Source organism: Anabrus simplex, chromosome 1, assembly GCF_040414725.1.
Source record: "Anabrus simplex isolate iqAnaSimp1 chromosome 1, ASM4041472v1, whole genome shotgun sequence".
NCBI lineage: Eukaryota > Metazoa > Arthropoda > Insecta > Orthoptera > Tettigoniidae > Anabrus > Anabrus simplex.
Genome location: NC_090265.1, coordinates 1,117,576,733 through 1,117,599,961, shown reverse-complemented (window position 1 = coordinate 1,117,599,961; position 23,229 = coordinate 1,117,576,733). Strand labels below are relative to the sequence as shown.

At 41.9% G+C, this 23,229-nt stretch overlaps 1 protein-coding gene across 2 annotated transcripts in view; it reads left to right on the top strand.

The window, feature by feature from the left end:
- The window catches only part of LOC136858195 (NPC intracellular cholesterol transporter 1 homolog 1b), a 212,824-nt gene that overhangs the window by 54,136 nt on the left and 135,459 nt on the right, over positions 1–23,229 (top strand). For both annotated transcript variants that reach the window (XM_068225409.1, XM_068225411.1), the window contains exon 5: positions 4,998–5,160. In XM_068225409.1, coding sequence (XP_068081510.1) covers positions 4,998–5,160 — 163 coding nt within the window. The remainder of the gene's footprint in view (positions 1–4,997; positions 5,161–23,229) is intronic.

Genomic DNA, 23,229 nt, shown 5'->3' with positions numbered 1-23,229 from the left:
TTTTTTTTTTGGAATTGTGTGGATGACTACCTCCTAAATTTGACGTCGGCATCGTGTAGCCCAGAAAATACATCCAAGTGCTGAGTTGGTGATGGCGTGGAGTCTATGCTATACAACTACTACTACTACTACTACTACTACTACTACTACTACTAAAATGTTTTCATTCCTACCCTGAAGGGGGAGGCGGGCCTCTTAGACGGTAACGCCGTCTCTCAGGTGTGAGATTTGTTACGGCGAAGGAGATGCACGGAGAAGGTTGGCGGCCGTGGCCTATAGTAGGAACTGTCCCGGCATTCGCCTTAGTGCAGGAGAATGGAAACCCACGGAAAGCCATTCTCAGGACAGCCGACGGTCGGGGCCAGCCGTCTCCTGAATGGAGAGGCGTAGTGCTACGTTAGTACCCGCTCGGTTGGCCGGTCGGAGTGCAGAGCTATTGGACCATGAACCAGCCGTGGCCACTTGTGGACCGAGAGCCCTGAGACCCATTCTGCATCCACCGACCATGGTATGCTATATAAGCTGACTGTTCACTTATCATTTATTACTGTCCTAGTTGCACGTAGGAATGCTAACCATTTTTCGTGGTGGGGTTTAACGTCGCAATAACACATCTAAGGTTTTCGGCGTAACCATCTTTCAGACCAAGGGTGCCAGTATTCCTGAAATAGTGCAGTTTGTGAACGGTTCGCGTGCTGCAGAGGTGAAAGTGTAAACTGCAAATTGCGGATAACCATGTGCCATTGATGTGAGAGGTAAGCGTCGACTACGAATGTGTTTGAGGTCTGTCGAAAGGCACCAGTGAAGCAGTTCATCTTCAAAATGAACTAGGGAGCTACCAGACGTGTGTTTAAACGACAATTCATTGTTTTGGGATTCTAAAGCAAACAGATCTCTGCAGCTGTGTTAACGAAAGTGCATCGGTGGAAAAAGCTTTAATATGCACGTTAGAATCTGAATTGGGCCTCTATTGATTGGTGGAGGTCTAATTCTCCGATGAATCCCCATGTTATGCTCCATCGAATAGATGGACATTGACGTATCAGCCGGAAAAAAGCAGAGAACAAACATCTCGCAATAGTTGCTGGAAGAATACAGACAGCGTTATGGTTTGAAGAATATTTTCCTAGCATTCTCTGAGACCATTAATTTATGCGGAAGACACTTTTGATCCAATTGTCTACGAATCCATCCTACATCCATATACACGGTACTCTTCCCTGGGGAGTGTGAGATCTTCCATAAAGACAGTACGTCTTGTCATACAACTAAATCACCGACGGTGTTTGGAAGAGTACAACCAAGACTACAAAGTACTTTTCTTGGCCACCTAATTTACCGGACATGAACCCAAATGAACATCTTTGGGATCATCTGAGCTCTGTTGTTGCAAAACCTATTATGTCTACCGAAGGACTAGAAAAACAAATAACTTTCTATAGCCAAACCAAGCAAGTAATCAAGAAGCAGTAAAAGTACAGTTGTTCTACGTTTTGCAAGTACCGAGGAACCACGGAAAATGAAATCATTGTAGAATTGTATTTCACGAAAATCGGAAAAACGCTTCGAAAATAATATGATTTGATCATCACTGTAAGGTAATAGGATTTTGACGTAGAATACGTCTGTAGTACTTGGGTCGGTGAGAGTTCCATAAACCTGGAAGTTTTAAATACGAAGTAATTTCTAGACAACACATGCGACTGCAGTGTCCTGTGTTTCACTTTAAAGAGGAAGAACAAATGTACCTAGCAACAGGTGGTCATCGTGTGGTGCCACAGCGCCGCCACCTTGAGCTTCTAAACTCATCGTGCCGCGCGGCTAACAGTTCGTATAGCTGTGGAGTGCGTTGTGGTAGCACGTCATACGAGGCGTCATTCGATTCATCTGAGTGAGTTCTATAGGTACACACTACAACAAGAATTAAATAGTAAACACTGAAGAAAATTATGACGCGAACAAGTGCGTAAAAGCCTTTCTTTCACAAAATGTTGCGATATATGGATAGAGTTGGCAAGGAATTGAATTACATGTAACGAATAGGTGTTTTAAAAACCAAACCAAACCAAACCCCATGGCACTACAGCCCTTGAAGGGCCTTGGCCTACCAAGCGACCGCTGCTCAGCCCGAAGGCCTGCAGATTGCGAGGTGTCGTGTGGTCAGCACGACGAATCTTCTCTGCCGTTATTCTTGGCTTTCTAGACCGGGGCCGCTATCTCACCGTCAGATAGCTCCTCAATTCTAATCACGTAGGCTGAGTGGACCTCGAACCAGCCCTCAGGCCCCGGTAAAAATCCCTGACCTGGCCAGGAATCGAACCCGGAGCCTCCGGGTAAGAGGCAAGCACGCTATCCCTACAACACGGGGCCGGCGAATAGGTGTTTTACGGTCGGTAAATGCAGAGTGCATCTCGGTCCATAAGTGGCCACGGCTGGTCCGTGGTCCAACAGCTCTGCATTCGGGGACGGGTCAGGGCTTGACCTCACGGCTGGCCCCAATCGTCGGCTGTCCTGAGAATAGTTTACCGTCATTTTCCATTCTCCTTCACTAAGGCGAATGCCGGGACAGTTCCTCGTATAGGCCACGGCCGCCAACTCCCTCACCTTCTCTGAGCATCTCCTTCACTGTAAGAAATCTTCCGGCCTGAGAGACGGCGTTACCGTCTAAGAGACCCGATCGAACCCATGATCATGGGTCGGACACCACCGCTGATCTCCCGAGGAAGCTAATAAACCAGTAAACGATGCGCACAACCTTTCGTAATGCTATAAAATTCAACATTTGCATTTAATAACAACAATAATGGTGCGTGGCATCTGTGTAGGTTTGGTGGTAACCTAATGAGGGTGAAATGAATGGCTAAGACGTCATAAACACCCACTACCCAAGCCAGGGGAATTAACAGTACGAGGGGGTCGATTCTGAGAACCAAATCTGGGTCATCGGACCAAAGGCACGTATTCTATTCATTTAGCCACAAAGCCGGACTTTAATTTGCTAAACCTTAGGCTACCATCTCCACTGATCAGGTGTTGAGTATTGACAGTAGCAGAGGCCAGGACAGTAGCTAGTGAAGCAGCCTTGACAACACAACAGGCTACTCCGTTGGCTATTGGCTGCAGCTGAAAACTCTTAAAAGGCTTGACATTCACAAAATCAACCATCGAAAAGGGGTAACCTAAGTCTAGTGGTAGCCCATGTCTTGGACTCAGAACACGTCATTGATTTAATTATAAGAAAATAAACTACTGTATGACGGTTTATATCGAGCGCAGTGTAAATCAAACTGGAAAATCTTGAAAAGATCGGTTTTCTTGCGATTATAGTATTTTTTAATAAATACTGTACCCCAGTAAATGTTTGGCTGAGTAGTGGAGGAGATCTTCGAGGCCACAATCGAACGTCACTGCTCCACTTACCTACTAAGTGTGTTCGCTCTCTCGCTTCACTGTGACGTATGCTTGCTACGTAAGCTGCCCACATCTACGTCACTCCAGCCCGGCCGCACTGGGCCAGCCTCATCGGGCGCCCAGCTGAGTACTTCTGCTCTAGATATTAGCTGGTTGTCGTAATACAGATCGTTACATGTCATAATGAGACTACTTAAAGGATGCAACAAAGAATTAAAAGAAAAAAGTTACTTAAGTATGGTTCGTCCATTATTGGAATATGCAAACAGTGTTTGGGATCCTCACCAAGAATACCTAATAAAAGAACTAGATGGTGTGCAGAGGAAAGCAGCAAGGTTTGTAACAGGGGATTTCAGGAGAAAGAGTAGTGTATCAGAAATGTTAAAGGAACTTGGGTGGGAAACTTTAAGTAAGAGAAGGGAGAAAACTAGACTTATAGGATTATATAGAGCCTATACAGGAGAAGAAGCATGGGGAGATATCCGTGAGAGGCTTCGGTTGGAAAATAATTATATTGGTAGAACTGACCACAAGTACAAAATTAGAAGGAATTTTAGCAGAAGCGATTGGGGTAAATTTTCTTTCATTGGGAAGGGCGTGAAGGAGTGGAACAGTTTACCAGGGGTAGTGTTTGATCCTTTTCCAAAATCTGTACAGATATTCAAGAAGAGAATAAACAACAACAGAGATAATAAATTAAATGTTAGAGGGCATTCGACCAGTGCAGGATATTGTAAATAATAAATGTGTGTGATTAAATTAATTCCATCCCCTGGTCTAAGGAGTTTGGACAGCCCAAGTAGGGGACTGCCTGTAGGGGTGAAGTACAGTGGTGACTTCGAGGGCCCTGGGACCGCTACGGTAGCTGTGAAGGCCCTTCAGGAACTCTGAAAAGTGGTGGCAAAAGGGGCTCTGGTTAAGACGCAGCAGGTCGTTATGCTACTTAGGTTCCAAAATGGGTAAAATATAAATATGTAAATAAATTCAGTGTTAATTTTAATACCAGTTGTATAGTATTATTAGAAGTAATTTCACATACCGTACTGTATATGAGTTGACTATGTTTGTAAGATATTATAAGTAGAATTTTGTAAACAATATAAATTTATTAAGGATGATGTGTGTGTTTAATAGAAAAAATTATTAGCGTAAATTGTATAATACTGTATTCTAGGAAAATTTTCTTCGTCTCCTGTTAATTTAAAATTAAGTGCTTGACAATAATGTATTTTAGTGTACCATTTGCCACCGAGGTAGACACCTCATTTGCAAATAAATAGATTTTGATTTGATTTGATTTGATTTGATAATGTGGTTCAGCTGGTGTAAATGTTGAATTTCATGTTATATATAAATTATGATTGTTTGAGGAGTTTCTAAAATGCATGTGTAGGTTGATGTTAATAGCAAATATAATAGTCGAATGCATGCTATCAGTAGCTCCTTTTACATAACATGGAGTTATGACACGGGTAATCAGTAACTTCAACGAGAAAAGTCTTGGCTATCATCATTATTTTGCTGACATATACTGTACTGGTACTTCATTCAAGAATTAGGCTAAATGACATTTTTTACTTTTCCAGAAGGAAACGTGTCGTATGTTTATGAATACAACGTCTACTTCACACAAGATTACCTGGAAGGATGTTACAACTCATGTCGAGACATCGTGATGCCATCCACAGGGAAAAAGGCCATGGATATGATGTGTGGAATCTACGGCAGTCAAGACTGTACCTACGAGCGGTGAGTATATTTGTTGCCTCATTAGCAACAGGAAGATAACGATAGTTCATGTTCCTTATGTTTCACATCTTTCCGAATTAGTTTTAAATAATACCAGTGCTTCCAACGTCAAAACATACTCAATTGAAGTTTGAAGACTTACAGAATAATCGAAACCGACTTTCAACCTATTAGGTCGTGTTACGCACATTTAGTACGTGTTGAAGAGATGTTAAGTACAGACCGGACACCAGTGGGATCCGAACCCACAACCTTCCGATTCCGCGTCGGTTGCTCTACCAATTGAGCTATGGTGGCCTAGGCTATATTTGTTCTGTTGGAAAGGAACTAAGCTACAGGTCTGGAACTACTGCAATCACACTGCAGAGTGCGTTTAAGTCGCCCGTTGAGGGCCAAGTCAATATTTACAGAATAATGCATAAACACCAGATTTCACCTTTTTCCGGACATGAAACGTGAATTTGCAGTCGCGACAGACAATGTGAGCTCTCTGAATCGATGGAGATTCATAATTAAACTGTTCGTTACGCAGTACCGGTACTTACAGTAAATGTGTAACTAAGGCACAAATGCACTACCACTTTTAAAGTTCACAACAGCACTTCAGTTCGCAAGAGTCACCACGGGTGGAATAGATGTTTATTGTCAGGCCTTGAGACTTGAGATAGGCGCACGCGCGGCGGCCATGTTTACCCCTCGCATCCACGCTACTTCCCGTCAGACGACCATAGTATATATGAATACAGGCTAAGTAGATTATTGATGTCTGATTTGCAAACACTATTTTAGTATTCAGGCTCCTTGTATGAATGGTCAGCGTACTGGCCTTCGGATCAGATGGCATCGGACCGGGCCGCGGATTTTAACTGCGTAAGGTCAACTCCTTACGGTTCGGGGACTGAATGCTTGTGCTCGTCTTAATAAACTTCTCTTCATCTGCATACAACATTCCATACTGCAAACTACCACAGAAACAAGCAATAGTGAATACATCCCTCCAGAGAGGCTTAGCGTCAGGAAGGGCATCCGGCAGTAAAACTGGACCAAATACAAATCCAGTGCAGACCCTAACAGAATGTGAAAACGGCCAGGAAGAAGAAGCAATTATATTAATATGTTCCATGAACACTTTGTAATGAAATGGCGTATGGCTTTTAGTGCCGGGAGTGTCCGAGGACAAGTTCGGCTCGCCAGGTGCAGGTCTTTCTATTTGACTCCCGTAGGCGACCTCCGCGTCGTGATGAGGATGAGATGATGATGAAGACAACACATACACCCAGCCCCCGTGCCATTGGAATTAACCAATTAAGGTTAAAATCCCCGACCCGGCCGGGAATCGAACCCGGGACCCTCTGAACCGAAGGCCAGGATGCTGACCGTTCAGCCAACGAGTCGGACAACACATTGTAATTATAACGAACAAACGTGTTTGCTACATTTCGTGTGTATATAGAAAAACGGCAACGAAGTTGATTATTATCTGCAAAGTGTGGTTATACGATATGAGGCAGTACAGACTTTTGTTTCATACATCCGACACAGTGTTTAAGTCCCGCTCTCATTCACGTCCACACAAGTAAATACAAGCAAGAAAATTAAACAAATGTTTTTGTTAGCATTTTTCAAACTGCTTGTAGACTAATTGATTCTCTGAAAATAATGTTGCTTTAAATATAAAACTTGAATGAACGCAGGTTTATTTGCAACGATTGTGAGTGCATTACGTTGTATTTAGCAGTGGCGACGCGTGACGTTCTGAAAAGTATTACCACACTCCTCCTTGAGACTATATTGTCACTCGCACCTTCTTTCTGTAAGCTGTACTCTATTCTGGACCTTCCGAACTGGATCACATCGGCAACAGTGTTCATTTGTGCTTGAGACGCCTCATGTCGTTTCTTTAAAACCCTGAAACTACATAAATTCTCCAAATTATCGTTTTTCAAAGCATTCATTCCTGAGAAAAATGAACACATGGCCAACAGTTTATTCATTTTTGCATAACCAAATAACCAGTGCAGATCTCTGTACCACGAGTCATGAAAATATCGTACTATTCTTTTCGACTCCTTTATTAAATTCTTAAGAGGAGACGCGAGTCTAACTTATTCAACTATGTTTTCATTTATCTTCAAAGTTTCATAAGGAAATTGGTGTGTTAATTAAACTTTCTATTAAACATGAGCATTCTGGGCCCACCAACACACTTATTTTCGAGGTGGAAGTGACAACACTCACTTTAACGCTTAATAAGTTGTGCAGTACTATATGCTATCTTTACCTAATACGAATGAAATACAAATTCACACTTTAATAAGAAAAGTCACGTCGTATTATATCGAAAACAATAATTAACACAAATTATAACAGTGTAATATTGAGCGCAGCGGAAAGAAAGGACAGAACTGCTCAGCACCAACGTTTTAAGTATCGTTACCACTTTGCGTTGTGGTAACATGACGAGAGAACGTACGACGGTACTTGTCAGTATCGGGGGGGGGGGGGGGGGGAGAAGGGCTTTGCTTGGCGCAGGCGCAGTAATACTCGCCTAGCTATTAGAAGAGATTCAACGCGTATCCACTGCCTGGAGTTGGTAACAGCCTCTCTCTCAACTTTGACGGTGGCTGTCTACTGAAATAGAATTCTCGCGACACGTCACGGTGAAGAAACAAATATATTAAATATTAATATTAAAGGGTAATAGATTTTATATTTTCAAACTGTTACCAGTGGTAACAGTGGGTACTAGCACACTTCGCCACTGGTTTTTAGGGTTTAAATAGAAACTGCGATGGTCGTTCTTCAAGTGCCTCAGCATATCTTGCAGATTCTTCTTTCCAATCAATCAATCAATCAATCACCACTGATCCGCATTTATGGCAGTCACCCAGGTGGCAGGTTCCCTATTATTTGTATACCTAGTCTTTTCCCAAATAATTTCAAAGAAGTTGCAAATGCATCAAATTTTGGTCACTTTTTCCAATCCCAAACTCCCCTTCCTAAAAATGAAAATATTTACCCGAATTTGCCCTCTTGAATTCCAAACGTATCTTCATATTGTGAGCGTTCTTTTTAACAAAACATCACTCAACCTTGTTCGTTTACTAATGTCATTCCACACCATCTCTCCGCAGACAGCTCTGAACATACCGCTTAGTCGAGTAGCTCGTCTCCTTACTACCAAGTCTTCTCAGCCCAAAGTTTCCAAAATTTTCGTAACACTACTCCTTTGTCAAAAATTACTCAGAACAAATCGAGCTGCTTTTTTTTTCCTTGTTGGATTTTTCCAGTTCTTGAATCAAGTAATCCTTGTGACGGTCCCATACACTGGAACCATACTCTAGTTGGGGTTTCACCAGAGACTTAAATGTTCTCTCCTTTACATCCTTACAACAACCCCTAAATACCCTCATAACCATGTGCAGAGATTTTTAACCTTTATTTACAATCACATTTATGTCATTATCCAAATGAAGATCTTTCCTTATACACTCCTGATCATTAAAACCAGAACAGCTTGAAAGACTAGAGATAGAAAGTTCATATTCACAGGACATATGCATTATTATGTTCTGCAGAAATGATTAGCATTTGAACCATGTCGGCCCTCAGGTTCAAATTCCACATCGATATCTCGGCGCACCACCACCGACTGGTAAAATGTGCCTGCGGCTCTCGTTTCCGCTATAAACCGAATGCAATGGATCAGTGTGACTTGATCAGACGTGCAGGATTTCGCAGACTTATGCGAGAACCGTACTTTCAAATGAGCGAGTTTGAAAGCGGGCGCATTATTGGCCTGAGGGAACGTGATGCATCCACCCGAGAAATTGTTGCTCGTGTGGGACAAAGTGTGGCGGCAGTGAAACGGGTGTGTACAGAATGGTTCACAGAAGGCCGTAGAACACGACGAGATGGGTCTGGTCGCACCATCAAGACCACCCTACGAGAAGATCGACACCTCATCCGCATGGCATTGCAGGACAGATCTGCTTCCTCCTCAGCTCTGGTGCAACAGTGGAACAGTGTAACACATCGTACACTATCAGGAGTGGCAGTCCGTCGCCGTTTATTACGGTATGGGTTACCGGTGCATCGTCTACTTCTCCGCCTACCTTTGACCAATGTCCATAAACATGCTAGACTGCATTGGTGTATGGAATGATGAAACTGGGGACAGGAATGGCAGCAGATAGTGTTTTCGGACGAATCCAGGTTCTGTTTGAAAATGATGGCCGCAGTTTGGTTCGCCGCAGACAGGGGGAGAGGCATCACATTGACTGCATTTGCACAAGACATACAGCGCCAACTGAAGGCCTTATGGTGTGTGGTGCTATTGGGTACAACCACAAATCACAGTTGGCGCGTTTCCAGGGCACTGTGACCAGTTTTACCTACGTGAATGACATCCTGCGATCCGTAGCCATGCCCTTTCTGCACGATACCCCAGGCGCCATATTTCAACAGGATAATGCAGGATATTTCACATGTTTCTGCACGAACGCGTGCCTTCTTGTTGTCACAGGATGTCATTACTGTTGCCCTGCCCCGCCCGATCACCGGACTTGTTGCTAATCGAAAATGTGTGGGTTTTGGTGAAAAGACGGGTGCGGCGCTATGACCCAATGCCAAACACCAAAGATGAACTGTGGAATCAGGTGAATGCAGCATGGATGGCTATACCCCAGGACGCCATTGCCGCCGTATACGCGTCGATGCCATCACGCATGGAACAAGTTATCAGTGCCCATGGAGGACCCAGTGCCTACTAGGCAACAGGACACATGCTGAACCTAGGTGACTAAAATGCTAATCGTTTCTGCAAAACATACCAATGAACATGCCCTGTGAATATGAACTTCCTATCTCTAGTCTTTCAATGTTTTCTGATTTTTATGAACAAGAATGTATTAACACCTAGATACTTACAATGATCCCCAAAAGGAACTTTCACCCCATCAACGCAGTAATTACTACAGAGAGGACTTTTCCTATTTGTGAAACTCACAAAGTGACTTTTAACCACGTTTAGCATCATACCATTGCCTTCTGTCCATCTCACAACATTATCGAGCTCATTTTCAGTTGCTTACAATCTTGTAACTTATTTGTTACCACAGAATAACATAATCCACAAAAAGGCTTATCTCGATAGTTGTTGCAATCCTTCCTGTTCCCTTGGTTATATATAGGTTCAATTACTGCTTTTGTCCAATCAGAAGATACGTTAATAACACTCCATGCTAAACTTATTACTCTACGAAGCCATTTCATCTCTGCCTTACCACTATATTTCACTACTTCTGCTGTTTTATGACAATGGAATTTATTTACCATCCTTAGCACTTCCTCGGGTTAATTTCGCCATCATTATCTTCCTCCCCATGATCTCGGTTGTTCGTAACAATACCAGAAAAATCCGTTTGCGTTGAGGTTTTCAAACTATTCCTTCCGACTTTCCAGTGATACCATGGGATATATTATGAGCTCACTTGATTTACTCAAGACACTACTCATTTCCCTTTTCCCTCCCTTTCTAAGATTATTACTGTCCAGAAATGTTTCCCTGCTGCTTGATCTAGCCTTTCCAGGTTATTACCAAAATCCTCCCATAACTTCTTCTTCTTCTTCTTCTTCTTCTTCTTGCGTCTACGTACAATTGTATGCATCAGTCCTTGTTGGTTATTCCTTCCTTTTAAGTTTACAATCCGCTCTTATTTCATCGTTCCACCAAGATGTCTGCTTATTCCCATCTTTAAACACAGTTGTTACTAGACATTCCCTTGCTGTTTCTACTACAGCATTCGTGCATGCCACCCATTCTCTTTTTATATCCGGAACCTGCTTACTGCCCACTCTTTGGAACTTTTCACTAATTATGTTCATGTACTTCTGTCTAATTTCCTCGTCATGGAGATTTTCTAGCCCTATTCGTTTGCAAACAGATTTTACTTCCTCTATCCTAGGCCTAGAGATACTTAGTTCACTGCAGATCAGATAGTAATCTGTATCGTCGAAAAATCCCCGCTAAAATTGCACATTCCTTACAGATTTCCTGAATTCAAAGTCGGTTAAGAAATAGTCTGAGTTACAAGATGTAGGCTACCACCCTGTGTAGCGGTGAATAGCTTTATGCTTGAAGGATATACTCATAACTGCTAAACCCATACTAGCACAGAAGTCCAGCAAATGCTTCTCATTCCTATTCATTCACGTCGATAATTTTACGCGTTGATGGTAGATACTCACGCAACCATTCCTTCTTTTCATAACCCTTTAAAAGCTCTTGACAAATAAGCATTCATGATCATAGAAAGCGATAAGGTATTCCTTTTTCTTCCCACTGCAGACCTATAGTTTTTCTATCCATTGCTTCTGCTTTTTGTCTTCATCCGCTTGCAAACAGTAAGGGAAAGGTGGGCTAAATACTAAACTGACGAGTTTTGGCGTCCACATCACAGTGCAATCCAACACAGCCACCTCTTTGTACACAAATTTGTTGCCGTTCGTTTTGAAGCCTTGTACCTCAACTATTAATGTTCCTTATCATGACGGAATTAAGCGCTCTACTTTCTATCACAGTATCTCAGAGACTAAAGAAATATTCACACTTATACCATCCATAAAAGCTTAAGTTTACTAGAGAGTAACCTTAATAGCGAACAAGTCTAAACATGCATAATAATGTCGACGTAATCGCTGCATGTTAAAACGGAATTATTAAATCGCCCGCACTCATTACGTCACAGCTCTGTCACTACTCCAAGGGGGGACTAGGCCAGATGAGGAGGGAAGGATTTATGATCGTAAAACTGGGCCACAAGATAGCGACTGTGTGGTTAGGTCCTCAAAATGGCGACTGTGAGGAGGAAAGGGCCTCTAACCGTAAAACTAGGCCCAAGATGGCGACGGTGTAGTTAGGCCCCTCTAAAATGGCGACAGAAAGGGGCATCTGTCCGTAAAACTAGGCTCTGTGTAGTTAGACTAGGTTAGGTAATACGTGTCCCTTCTGGTGGGAGGATGAAAATGGCGACGGTAAGGTCACCTGACCGTAAAACAGCCCTGTGTCTTTAGGCCCCTCCAAGATGGCGTCGGAAAGGGCATCTGGCCATAAAACTAGGTTAGGCTATATGTGCCCCCCTCTGGTAGGAGGATCAAAATGGTGACGGGAAGGGCATCTGACCGTAAAACTGAGCCCTGTTTAGTTAGGCCCTCCAAGTTGCGTCGGAAAGGGCATCTGGTCATATAACTAGGTTAGGTCATATGTGGCCCTTCTGGTGGGAGGATGAAAATGGCGACGGGAAGGTCATCTGACCGTAAAACTGAGTCATGTGTCTTTAGGCCCCTCGAAGATGGCGTCGGAAAGGGCATCTTGTCATGAAACTAGGTTAGGCCATATGTGCCCCCTCTGGTGGATCAAAATGGTGACGGGAAGGGTATCTGACCGTAAAACTGAGCCCTATTTAGGTAGACCCCTCCAAGTTGCGTCGGGAAGAGCATCTGGCCATAAAACATATGTGCTCTCTCTAGTAGGAGGATCAAAATGGCGACGGAAAAGGTATATGGCCGTAAAACTGAGCCCTGTGTAGTTAGGCACCACCAAAATGACGCCGGGAAAGGCATCTAACCGTAAAACTTGACTCTGTGTAGTTAGGCCCCTCCACGAGGTTAGGCGTGCTCTCTTATGCGAATCCCCATTGCCCTACTAATCAAGATGGCGTCAGCAAGGGCATCTGGCCGTAGAACTAGGTCCTGTAAGGTTATGTCCCTCCAAGACGGCGTAAGTAAGGGCATCTGGCCGTAAAAAATAGGCCCTGTGATGTTAGGCCCCTCTAAGATGGCGTCGGGAAGGGCATCTGGCCGTAAAACTACGCCCTGTAAGGTTAGGCGTCTCCAAGATGGCGACTGTTAATGTCGGGAAGGGCATCTGGCAGTAAAACTAGGCCCTATAAGTTTAGGCCCATCCAAGATGGCGTCGGGAAAGGCGTCTAGCCGAAAAAGTTAGGTTAGACTCCTCCAATATGGCGAGTGTGAGGTTAGGCTTACTGTCTTAAGGGGGGAGACCCAGCTTAACAAGGGAAAAAATAGGTTAATATTCATTCGATTGTTAAATACGTTAGAATTGTTGTTGACAATTGCTGCACATATCCCAGTATTGACATGCTTCCTGGCAACCAGAAGCAACTTCAATAATGTCAGAATTTTAATAATTTTCATATTTTAAAATCAAATATTCAAAATTTCCCGCCTTTTTAACAGTATATCACTGTTTCCCTTATAAATTCCAAGTTTATAAGAATTTTCGTACTTTTCCTTTTTTAAAGTGTGTATCAAACCTCCAGTTACAAAATGAACATCAATCATTAACATAGACTGTGATTTGGATTTTTTGTCGCGTTTTTATTCCGAGCACCAGAAAATATTAATAGCTTTTTAAATAAAAATGTTATGAAAAATCGAATTTATATCCTATTGATCTGAATGAGGTACAGATTGTAGTACAACATTATGGGTGAAAAAACTGAAAAAAAAAACAACATAATTATCCGTGAATCAGTAAGAGAGTTATGAAGGAAACCGTGATATGTTGTTAAAATGGCAGGAAATTTTGAACATTTTATTTTAAAATGTTATAATTAGAATTTTGACATTATTGAAGTTGCTTCTGATTGCTCTTAAGTATGCCAATTCTGGGGCATGAGCAGCATTTGTCAACAATGTTTGTAGCATATATAACAATCGAATGAATATTGGCCTATTTTCCCCGTGTTGAGCTAGGTCTCCCCCCTTAAGCAAAATATGACGTCGGGAAGGGCATCTGGCCGTAAAAGTGAGGTTAGACCTTTCCAAGATGGCGACTGTGAGGTTAGGCTTGCTCTCTTACACGAATCCTCATTGCACTACTACTATACTAGGGGTCAATGACCTCGGGGTCAGAACCGGCATAGGTACACTACTAGGGTCAATGACCTTAGGTGCTGATTCAGCACAAAAATGCTGACGCAGAGATCTAGAACATACATTGCCCTACTAGTTCTGTTGTATTAATGGGGCAGCATGCTACGGGTTTTAAGAAATAAGTGGCTTATGCCACTGGTGATTTCTTTCAACAATGCACGTACATTTAGAGCGGAGAGGCTTGCCGTAATAGCAAAAAACGTATCTCCTTGCTGTAAAACGCCTAGCCAATATTTGGACTTGGGCACTTGCCTAATAAACCACCTCACTTTTAGCAGTGATGGGAAAAGTACAAAATAAAAGTAATTTAGCTCAATTTCAGTTACCTGAGAAAATGTATTCATTTAGTACTGTGTGAACACAAAATAAAGGGGATATTTTTTGCCTCTATGATATTTTTATCAAATTCTTCTAGCACCACAAAAGCAAATTGCTTACAAGCTGAGTTTAAAAAGGAATACATTCCAATCCTGGAGTACGCAAAAAATGCATTAATCAACCTCGTGCTTGTTAGCATAGAGACATGAAGTAGTTATAATCACTAGGCGAGACTAGTCAAAATGATTGCTCACAAGCAAAATTTGAATGTCAATATCTGGTTTCAATTATTTTCAGGATAACTAATCCAAAATATGAAAATATGTATTCAAATAAGGGAATGGAAATTCCTTAACCCCATCACCGTCACATGTTTATTCCGGCTCCATTCTCGACCACGTAACGTCTGTGCGTGGGGGGCTGAGGGGTAGAATAACATCGACTCCTTTCTGTCGTAAGAGGCGACTAAAAGGGAGACCAAAGACTATCAACTTGGGAGCGTGCTTTGGCGACCATGTTTCAGCTAGCTGAGCCTGGCATTGCTTGTACTTATTTGTGCCAGTGTCCTTGATTTCATCTTTCCTATCTGACCGCCCTCGATCAACTCTTGTTCTTTCCCGACCTCCACGTTATTAGGTTTTCGAGACCTAGGGAGTCTTTCAATTTCACGCCTTCATGGCCTTTCCTTTCTTTCGCAGATACCTTTACTTTTCGAAATTCGGATCTCCTCCATTTTCCTTCGGATTAATGTTAATAGAAGATCGTTGTACTTTCTCTTAAAACAGTAATCACCACCACCACCACCACCACTACCGTCTCGACACGTAGTACACGATTATCTAAATCTCAACCAGTAACCACAACAACCTGCGAGGAAATGGACGAATACGCGACAAATCTTGGAATATACACTTAGCGCGACGCCTTGCGAGTTAGACAATATGGTCTTAGTGAGAGAAACACCAGAGGAGATCGTCTGGTACAGTTTTGTTCAGAACAACAGCTATATGTCATCTATACCTTCTTTACACTACATCCGCGGCGCTTGTATACATGGACGTGCACTGCAGACTGCGACGGTCATATTGTCAGGAACCAGATAGACTTGATCCGCATTAAATGTCATCTGAAAAGGTTCGTGAAATCGGCTAAAACGTACCCTGGTGTGGATGTTAATAGCGACCACAATCCCGCCATCATGGATTTCAAACTCCATCGCTTTGTCAAGAACAGACGCTCTGAAAAACCTATGCGCATTGATATAAATAAACTTGACAACCCCAAGGTACGGACTCAAACAACCTTGAAGCTTGAAAAACGCATGAGTGCAGCAAACAACTCGAGCACAATCGATATGGAATCGCAGTTGAGTGTCCTAAACAACGTACTCATTGATACTCAACAAACAGACATAGGATATTCGTGTAGCCAAAAGAAGCAGCTATGAATGGCGGATGAAATATTACAACTCAGGGGCTTAGCCGGAGGTAGGGGATTACTGGGGGTAATAACCCCTCCCCCCTATGGAATTTTTACGAAAGAAAGTAAACAGAAACTGACAATGAACATTCACAGGGACATAATTGTAAAACCAACAGATCTCTTTGATTTTAGATTGTAATCTGAACATACCATTCACCGTAAAACTATTCACCTTGATCATTTTGTACTTGTTCTATATGTTTGTGTAAGATTTTGTGGTGTACCGGTGCCGCAATCTGAATATCTAATGACACTCATGCATGCGCGCACTACAAACGCACAAACGCCAATCTTGGTAGGAAATGAAGAAAAGATGAAATGCGGAAAAGGGTATGTTGAGAATCTGCTTAACGTTGTGCGGCCAGACAAACCACCCTGTATTGAAGAATGCAGCGAAGCAAGTCCTGGCATTACAAAAGAGGAAGTATTGTATGCAATCAAGCTTCAGAAAAAAGGTAAATCTGTGGGTCCGGACAATATGCATGCAGAAACTCTCAGACTCTTTGCTCAATTTGATAAGCCTAAACATGCTAACTGCACTATTCAACACAGTATCCATAGGCTGGGAGAATATCATCTGACTCGTTAAGATCGTCTTTTGTTACCATACCTAAAAAAAAGCTAGTGCATCACATTGTGATGATTATCGCATGATCAGGCGAATGTCCCATGTCTTAAAGGTATCCCTACGTATCATTCACACTCGAACGCCAAATTGGCATTACTCAGTTTGGTTTTAAAAAACGGACTGGGAACTCGCGAGGCTCTTTTTTCTCTGAACAGTGAATACCTGTATATTAATGTCGACGTGTACGCATTCTTCATGGACTCTACCGAAAAGCTTTCGATTGCGCTTATGCGAAACTTGCTGAGAATTTAAAAACTACTGGTGTTGATGCTGGTGATCTACGTACCCTCACTCATCTCTGCTGGAACCAAACAGCAGAGGTCAAAATAGAGTGAGACACAACTGAGGACATAGCTATACGTAGAGGCATGTGACAGGGCTGTATCCTGTCCCCTCTCCTTTTTAATATCTACTCTGAGGCCGTGTTCAGAGAAGCTGTTGAGGATGATAACCTGCGAGGGTAAATCGCAGTGTCATTAGTAACATCCGCTTTGCTGATGATACCGTTGTGTTAGCCAGTAACCTTGATGATCTTCAAATTATTATTATTATTATTAATTAGCATCGTAGGGATCAGTATAACATTTGGTCTGTTCATGAATATTGGCAAGACCAAGCTGATTGTATTTTCGAAAGCACCTAAGCAGGCCTCTCTGCACATCAACAACAACACAATTGTTCAGCTCAAGTGTCATCCTTCAAATATTTTGGGACTATGGTGACTGAGCATTGCGACAACGAAGATTGAAATATCCAGGATTGGGCAAGCCAAATATTTGTTCAACAGTATGAGGCCCTATTCTCCAGTAGAGACCTCAACCTTCAGCTCCGAGTTCAGATGTTGCAATGCTATATTTTCCCTACCCTTCTGTATGGTTTTGAAGGCTGGACGCTCCGCCTTTTGCCGGAGAGGTGCATTGAAACTTTCGAAATGTACAGAATAATGCTTCGAATAATAGAATAATAACCTGGGCATTAAGGAAGACCAGTGAGTAAGTCCTCGTGCTATTAAGTATGGAAAAAAGAGCTTGTTACATTCGTCAAGGAACGAAATCTCAGGTACATCGGGCACATCATGCGAGGTGAACGATATGAACTTTTCCAACGCATCATCGAGGGGAAAATTGAAGGAAACCGATCTGTGAATTGGGAGGGGGGGATGAAGCGGTGGTCAGGGATGGAGACATTCCTGGCTTGCGCCGCTAGTATGGATGAACTCACGTTGAAATCTTTCGAGCCACTGTTTTGCGAGAGGGTCACACAAGACAAGAAATTGTGCAGAAAAACTAAAGTTAATGAATTTGGGACTTTCCTTAAATCACAATTCAGTTGTTGGATAAGTGAAGGGAATAATGTGGATACACTTTGGGCTAAATTTAAAGGACCGGGCGAGTTGGCCGTGCGCGTAGAGGCGCGTGGCTGTGAGCTTGCATCCGGGAGATAGTAGGTTCGAATCCCACTATCGGCAGCTCTGAAGATGGTTTTCCGTGGTTTTCCATTTTCACACCAGGCAAATGCTGGGGCTGTACCTTAATTAAGGCCACGGCCGCTTCCTTCCAACTCCTAGGCCTTTCCTATCCCTTCGTCGCCATAAGACCTATCTGTGTCGGTGCGACGTAAAGCCCCTAGCAAAAAAAAAAAAAAAAAAAAAAAAATTTAAAGGAATCATTTGGGAAGGAGAGAAGAGATTTGTACCTGTTAAGAAGGGTAAAATGACCTCAGACCCGGTTTATTATACAAGGGAAATAAGAAAATTAAAAAGAAAATGTAGAATAGTAAACAGGAAAATCAAAGAGGTTAGGGAGAGTAGAGAAACTGCTTCAGCAAGGAAAAGCAGCAGGAAGTGATCAAATTATTTTAGTGTACCATTTGCCACCGAGGTAGACACCTCAATTGCAAATAAAGAGATTTTGATTTTGATTTGATTTTTATCATAATTAATTGGATTGTCAACCTTCGTAGGGATAGAACTAGAAAACAGCTAATGAGGGAACTGAATAGAGTGAAAAAGGAAGCAAAAGAGAATTATATGAATGGCATACTTCAAGAGGGTAATGACCACAAAGGGAAATTGAAAAAGCTGTATTCATATATCAGGAATCAAAAAGGAAAAGGAATCCAAATTCCTACAATGGTGGGAGGTCCACTCAGCCTACGTGATTAAAATTGAGGATTTATCTGACGGTGAGATGACGGCCCCGGTCTCGAAAGCCCAGAATAACGGCCGAGAGGATGCGTCGTGCTGACCACATGACCCTTCGTAATCTGCAGGCCTTTGGCTGAGCAGCGGTCGCTGGGCAGGCCAAGGCCCTTTCAAGGGCGTTAAATGCCGTGGGGTTTGGTTTCGTTTGGTTTTAAAAAAGTTATCTGCACATTTTCCCCCATTTATAACTGAGAAACTCAAACTATCCAAAGTAATAATTTCTAAAGGAGGCGACAAAGAAGTGAACTAAATGCGTACATGTCTATTTCTAGTGCTCCAGTCTAATCAACAATTCTAGAAAAAACTTAAAGTTTCTATCAGAGTGTAATAATTTCTACTGTCGTTATCAGTATCGATTCCTACAAAATTCAAGTAATATGATGCTGTTTGTGATATCATTATCAAGTTGCAACAAAATCTACTTAAAGAGCTTTCGGACCGGAAGAGTTGGCCGTGCGGTTAGGGGCGCCCAGCTGTGAGCTTGCATCCGGAAGATAGTGGGTTCGAACCCCACTGTCGGCAGCCCTGAAAATGGTTTTTCGTGGTTTCCCATTTTCACACCAGGCAAATGCTGGGGCTGTACCCCAATGAAGGACACGACCGCTTCCTTCCCACTCCTAGCCCTTTTCTATCCCATAGTCGCCATAAGACCTATCTGTGGCGGTGCGACGTAAAGCAGCTTGCATATATATATATAAATAGCTTTCGGAACATTTGTAGATCCTAAAAAGGCAATAATGGATACAGTAGATGATGGCATTTTAATTTGAAAATAAGTGAGTATAAGGGGTTTGACATTAAATTGGTTCACTGACTACTTTGCAGAAAGGAAACAATTTGTCAGTTGCTTCAATAGATATAGCTCCTCTCAAAATATCTTGTTGGAGTTCCTCAGGGTTCTGTTTTAGGGCCAGTACGTTTTCTTATATTTATTAACGACATTGCTGACTTAGATTTTTAGGGAATTTATTACTATTTGCCGATAACATGAATATTTTCTTTACTAGTTACAAAGCGAATGATCTCGGAAAAAAAAAACAACATGCAAAACGATATCTGGTTAACAGAAGTATGGCTACAAAAGAATCGATTCATTATTTAGATAAAAACAAATTATGGTATCTTTCGCAAACGCACAGTTCCCTCTTTATATTTACAATTACACATATGCGGCGGAAAATTAATACTAAGGGTACATACTATCAAATATTTGGGTGTAATGATTGATGAATCGTTAACATGCAATAATCACGTTAAATGCATCCATGATAAAATATTATTGTTATAGGAATACTGAGCAGAGTTAAGCATAATATTAAGCGGTAGTTTCCATGACCTTATTCAAAGTCGTATTGCGTATATAATCCATATTTGGGCTTGGTGTAAACTAGTGTGATTTTACATTTTTATAAAAAAGAGCGTCAAAATACGGTTTAATCCACCTTTGTTAATCCAAATCGACATTCAGCCTATTAGGTCGTCTTACGTACATTTAGTGCATTCCCACCTCAGCCATCCTCGAAGTGATTTTCCGAGGTTTCCCACTTCTCCTCCAGGAAAATGCCGGGATGGTTCCTAACACACGGCCTCGGTCGCTTCCTTCCCTCTTCCTTTTCAATCCCTTCTAATCTTCCCATCCCCTCATAAGGCCTCTGTTCAGCATAGCAGGTGAGGCCACCTGGGCGAGGTACTGGTCCTCCTCCCCAGTTTTATCCCCTGACCGAAAGTCTCTCGCTCCAGGACAATCCCCTTGAGGCGGTAGAGGTGGGAACCCTCGCTGAGTCCGGGGGAAAAATCAACGCTGGAGGGTAAACAGATTAAGAAAGAATGAGAGATTTTTTTTTCAATTTGTAATGTAGGATTCTTTACAATCAATCATTGTCTGCATGAACTCAGAACTTAATTTCAGATTGTATAAAACGTTTAGGAAATGCATTCGAAATATGTTGCTGCTGTTTAAAAACATTTGCATTGTTACGTGCTCAAGCAACCGTCAGCCTACTCGCAGCCCCTTCGGTATTCAGTGAAAGGGATGATCAAGCCAGCTCCGGGAACCTGTGTACTGCCTTGGAGTACTGTGTGTGTGAGTACTTCTGTGGACTGCGTATCGCATGAGTCAGCTGTTAGAGAAGCTATCGTGAGTGTAATTGTAACTGTCTTAATAATGGTGGTAGTGTTTCACGTTGGTACTAACAACGTAAGGCAAGCAGGTATAAGTACCAACATAGCTGGGGATGTGTGAGATCTGGTAAATGCAGCACGGATGAAGTTTAAGGAAGCGGAGATTGTTATCAGTGTAATACTGTGTAGGAGGGATACTGGCTGGAGGGTGATTGGGGATTTAAATGAGACTATGGAGTGGGTATGTGGGAAACTGGGAGTGAGATTTCTAGATCCTAATGGGTGGGTAGGAGACAGGGATCTACGCTCAGATGGCCTTCACTTAAACCGCAGTGGTACATGTAAGTTAGGAAACTTGTTTATAAGGGTTATAGGCAGGTACATTCAGGGAAACAGAGTGGCCTAGGGAGCGGTGTTAAGGGAACAGGGAACTGGAAATCAAGTAGGGATGACATAAAAATGTTAGTGCTCAACTGTAGAAGCATTGTAAACAAAGGAATCGAATTAAGTAATTTAATAGATATATATTTACCAGATATTGTAATAGGAGTTGAATCATGGCTGAGAAATTATATAATGGATGCAGAAATATTCTCACGGAACTGGAGTGTGTATCGTAGAGATAGGATAGGAATGGTAGGAGGGGGAGTATTCATTCTGGTGAAAGAAGAATTTGTAAGCTACGAAAAAGTTAAGGATGAAAAACATGAAATTCTGAGTGTAAGATTCATCTCTAAAGATAATAGGCAACTTGATGTCTTTGAAGTGTACAGACCGGGAAAGGGTAGCGCTGACGCTGATTCAGAATTTTTTGGTAAGATAGTCAGCTATGTTGGAAATGATATGGAAAGGAATGTGATAGTAGCAGGTGATCTCAATTTACCAAATGTCAATTGGGAAGGTAATGCGAATGACAGGAAGCATGAACAACAAGTGGAAAATAAGTTAATATGGGAAGGGTAGCTGATTCAGAAAGTGATGGAACCAACTAGAGGGAAGAATATTCTGGATGTGGTGCTGATAAAACCAGATGAGCTCCATAGAGAAACCGAAGTAATAGATGGTATTAGTGATCATGAAGCTGTTTTTGTCATAGTTAAAAATAAATGTTAAAGAAAGGAAGGTATTAAAATCAGGACTATTAAGCAGTACCATATGGCTGATAAAACAGGCATGAGGGAGTTTTTAAAAGGTAACTATGATCGCTGGAAAATGGTAAGTAAAAATGTAAACAGACTCTGGGATGGGTTTAAAGCAATTGTTGAGGAATGTGAAAATAGGTTTGTACCTTTACAGGTGGTAAGGAATGGTAAAGATCCACTATAATATAATAGAGCAGTAAAGAGACTAAGAAGGAGGTGCAGGTTGGAACGAAATAGAGTTAGAAATGGTTATGGAAATAAGGAGAAATTGTAGGAACTTACTAGGAAATTGAATCTAGCAAAGAATTCAGCTAAGGATAACATGATGGCAAGCATAATTGGTGGTCATACAAATTTTAGTGAAAAATGGAAGGGTATGTATAGGTACTTTAAGGCAGAAACAGGTTCAAAGAAGGACATTCCAGGAATCATTAATGAACAAGGGACGTGTGTATGCGAGGATCTTCAAAAAGCAGAAATATTTAGTCAGCAGTATGTAAAGATTGTTGGTTACAAGGATAATGTCCAGATAGGGGAGATGAGTAATACTAATGAAGTATTAAAATTTACCTATGATAACAATGACATTCACAGTAAGATACAAAAGTTGAAAACTAGAAAAGCAGCTGGAACTGATAAGATTTCTGGGGATATACTAGAGGCAATGGGTTGGGATATAATACCATATCTGAAATACTTATTTGATTATTGTTTGGTTGAAGGAGCTATACCAAATGAATGGAGAGTTGCTATAGTAGTCCCTGTGTATAAAGGAAAGGGTGATAGACATAAAGCTGAAAATTACAGGCCAGTCAGTTTGACATGCATTGCATGTAAGCTTTGGGAAATAATTCTTTCTGATTATATTAGATATGTTTGAGAAATTAATAACTGGTTTGACAGAAGGAAGTTTGGGTTTAGGAAAGGTTATTCCACTGAAGCTCAGCTTGTAGGATTTCGGCAAGATATAGCAGATATCCTGGATTCAGGAGGCCAAATGGACTGCATTGCGATTGACCTATCTAAGGCATTTGATAGGGTAGAACATGGAAGACTACTGGCAAAAATGAATGCTATTGGACTAGAAAAAAAGAGTGACTGAATGGGTGGCTATATTTCTAGAAAATAGATCTCAGAGAATTAGAGTAGGCGAAGCTTTATCTGTCCCAGTAATAATTAAGAGGGTAATTCCTCAAGGCGGTATTATTGGACCTTTA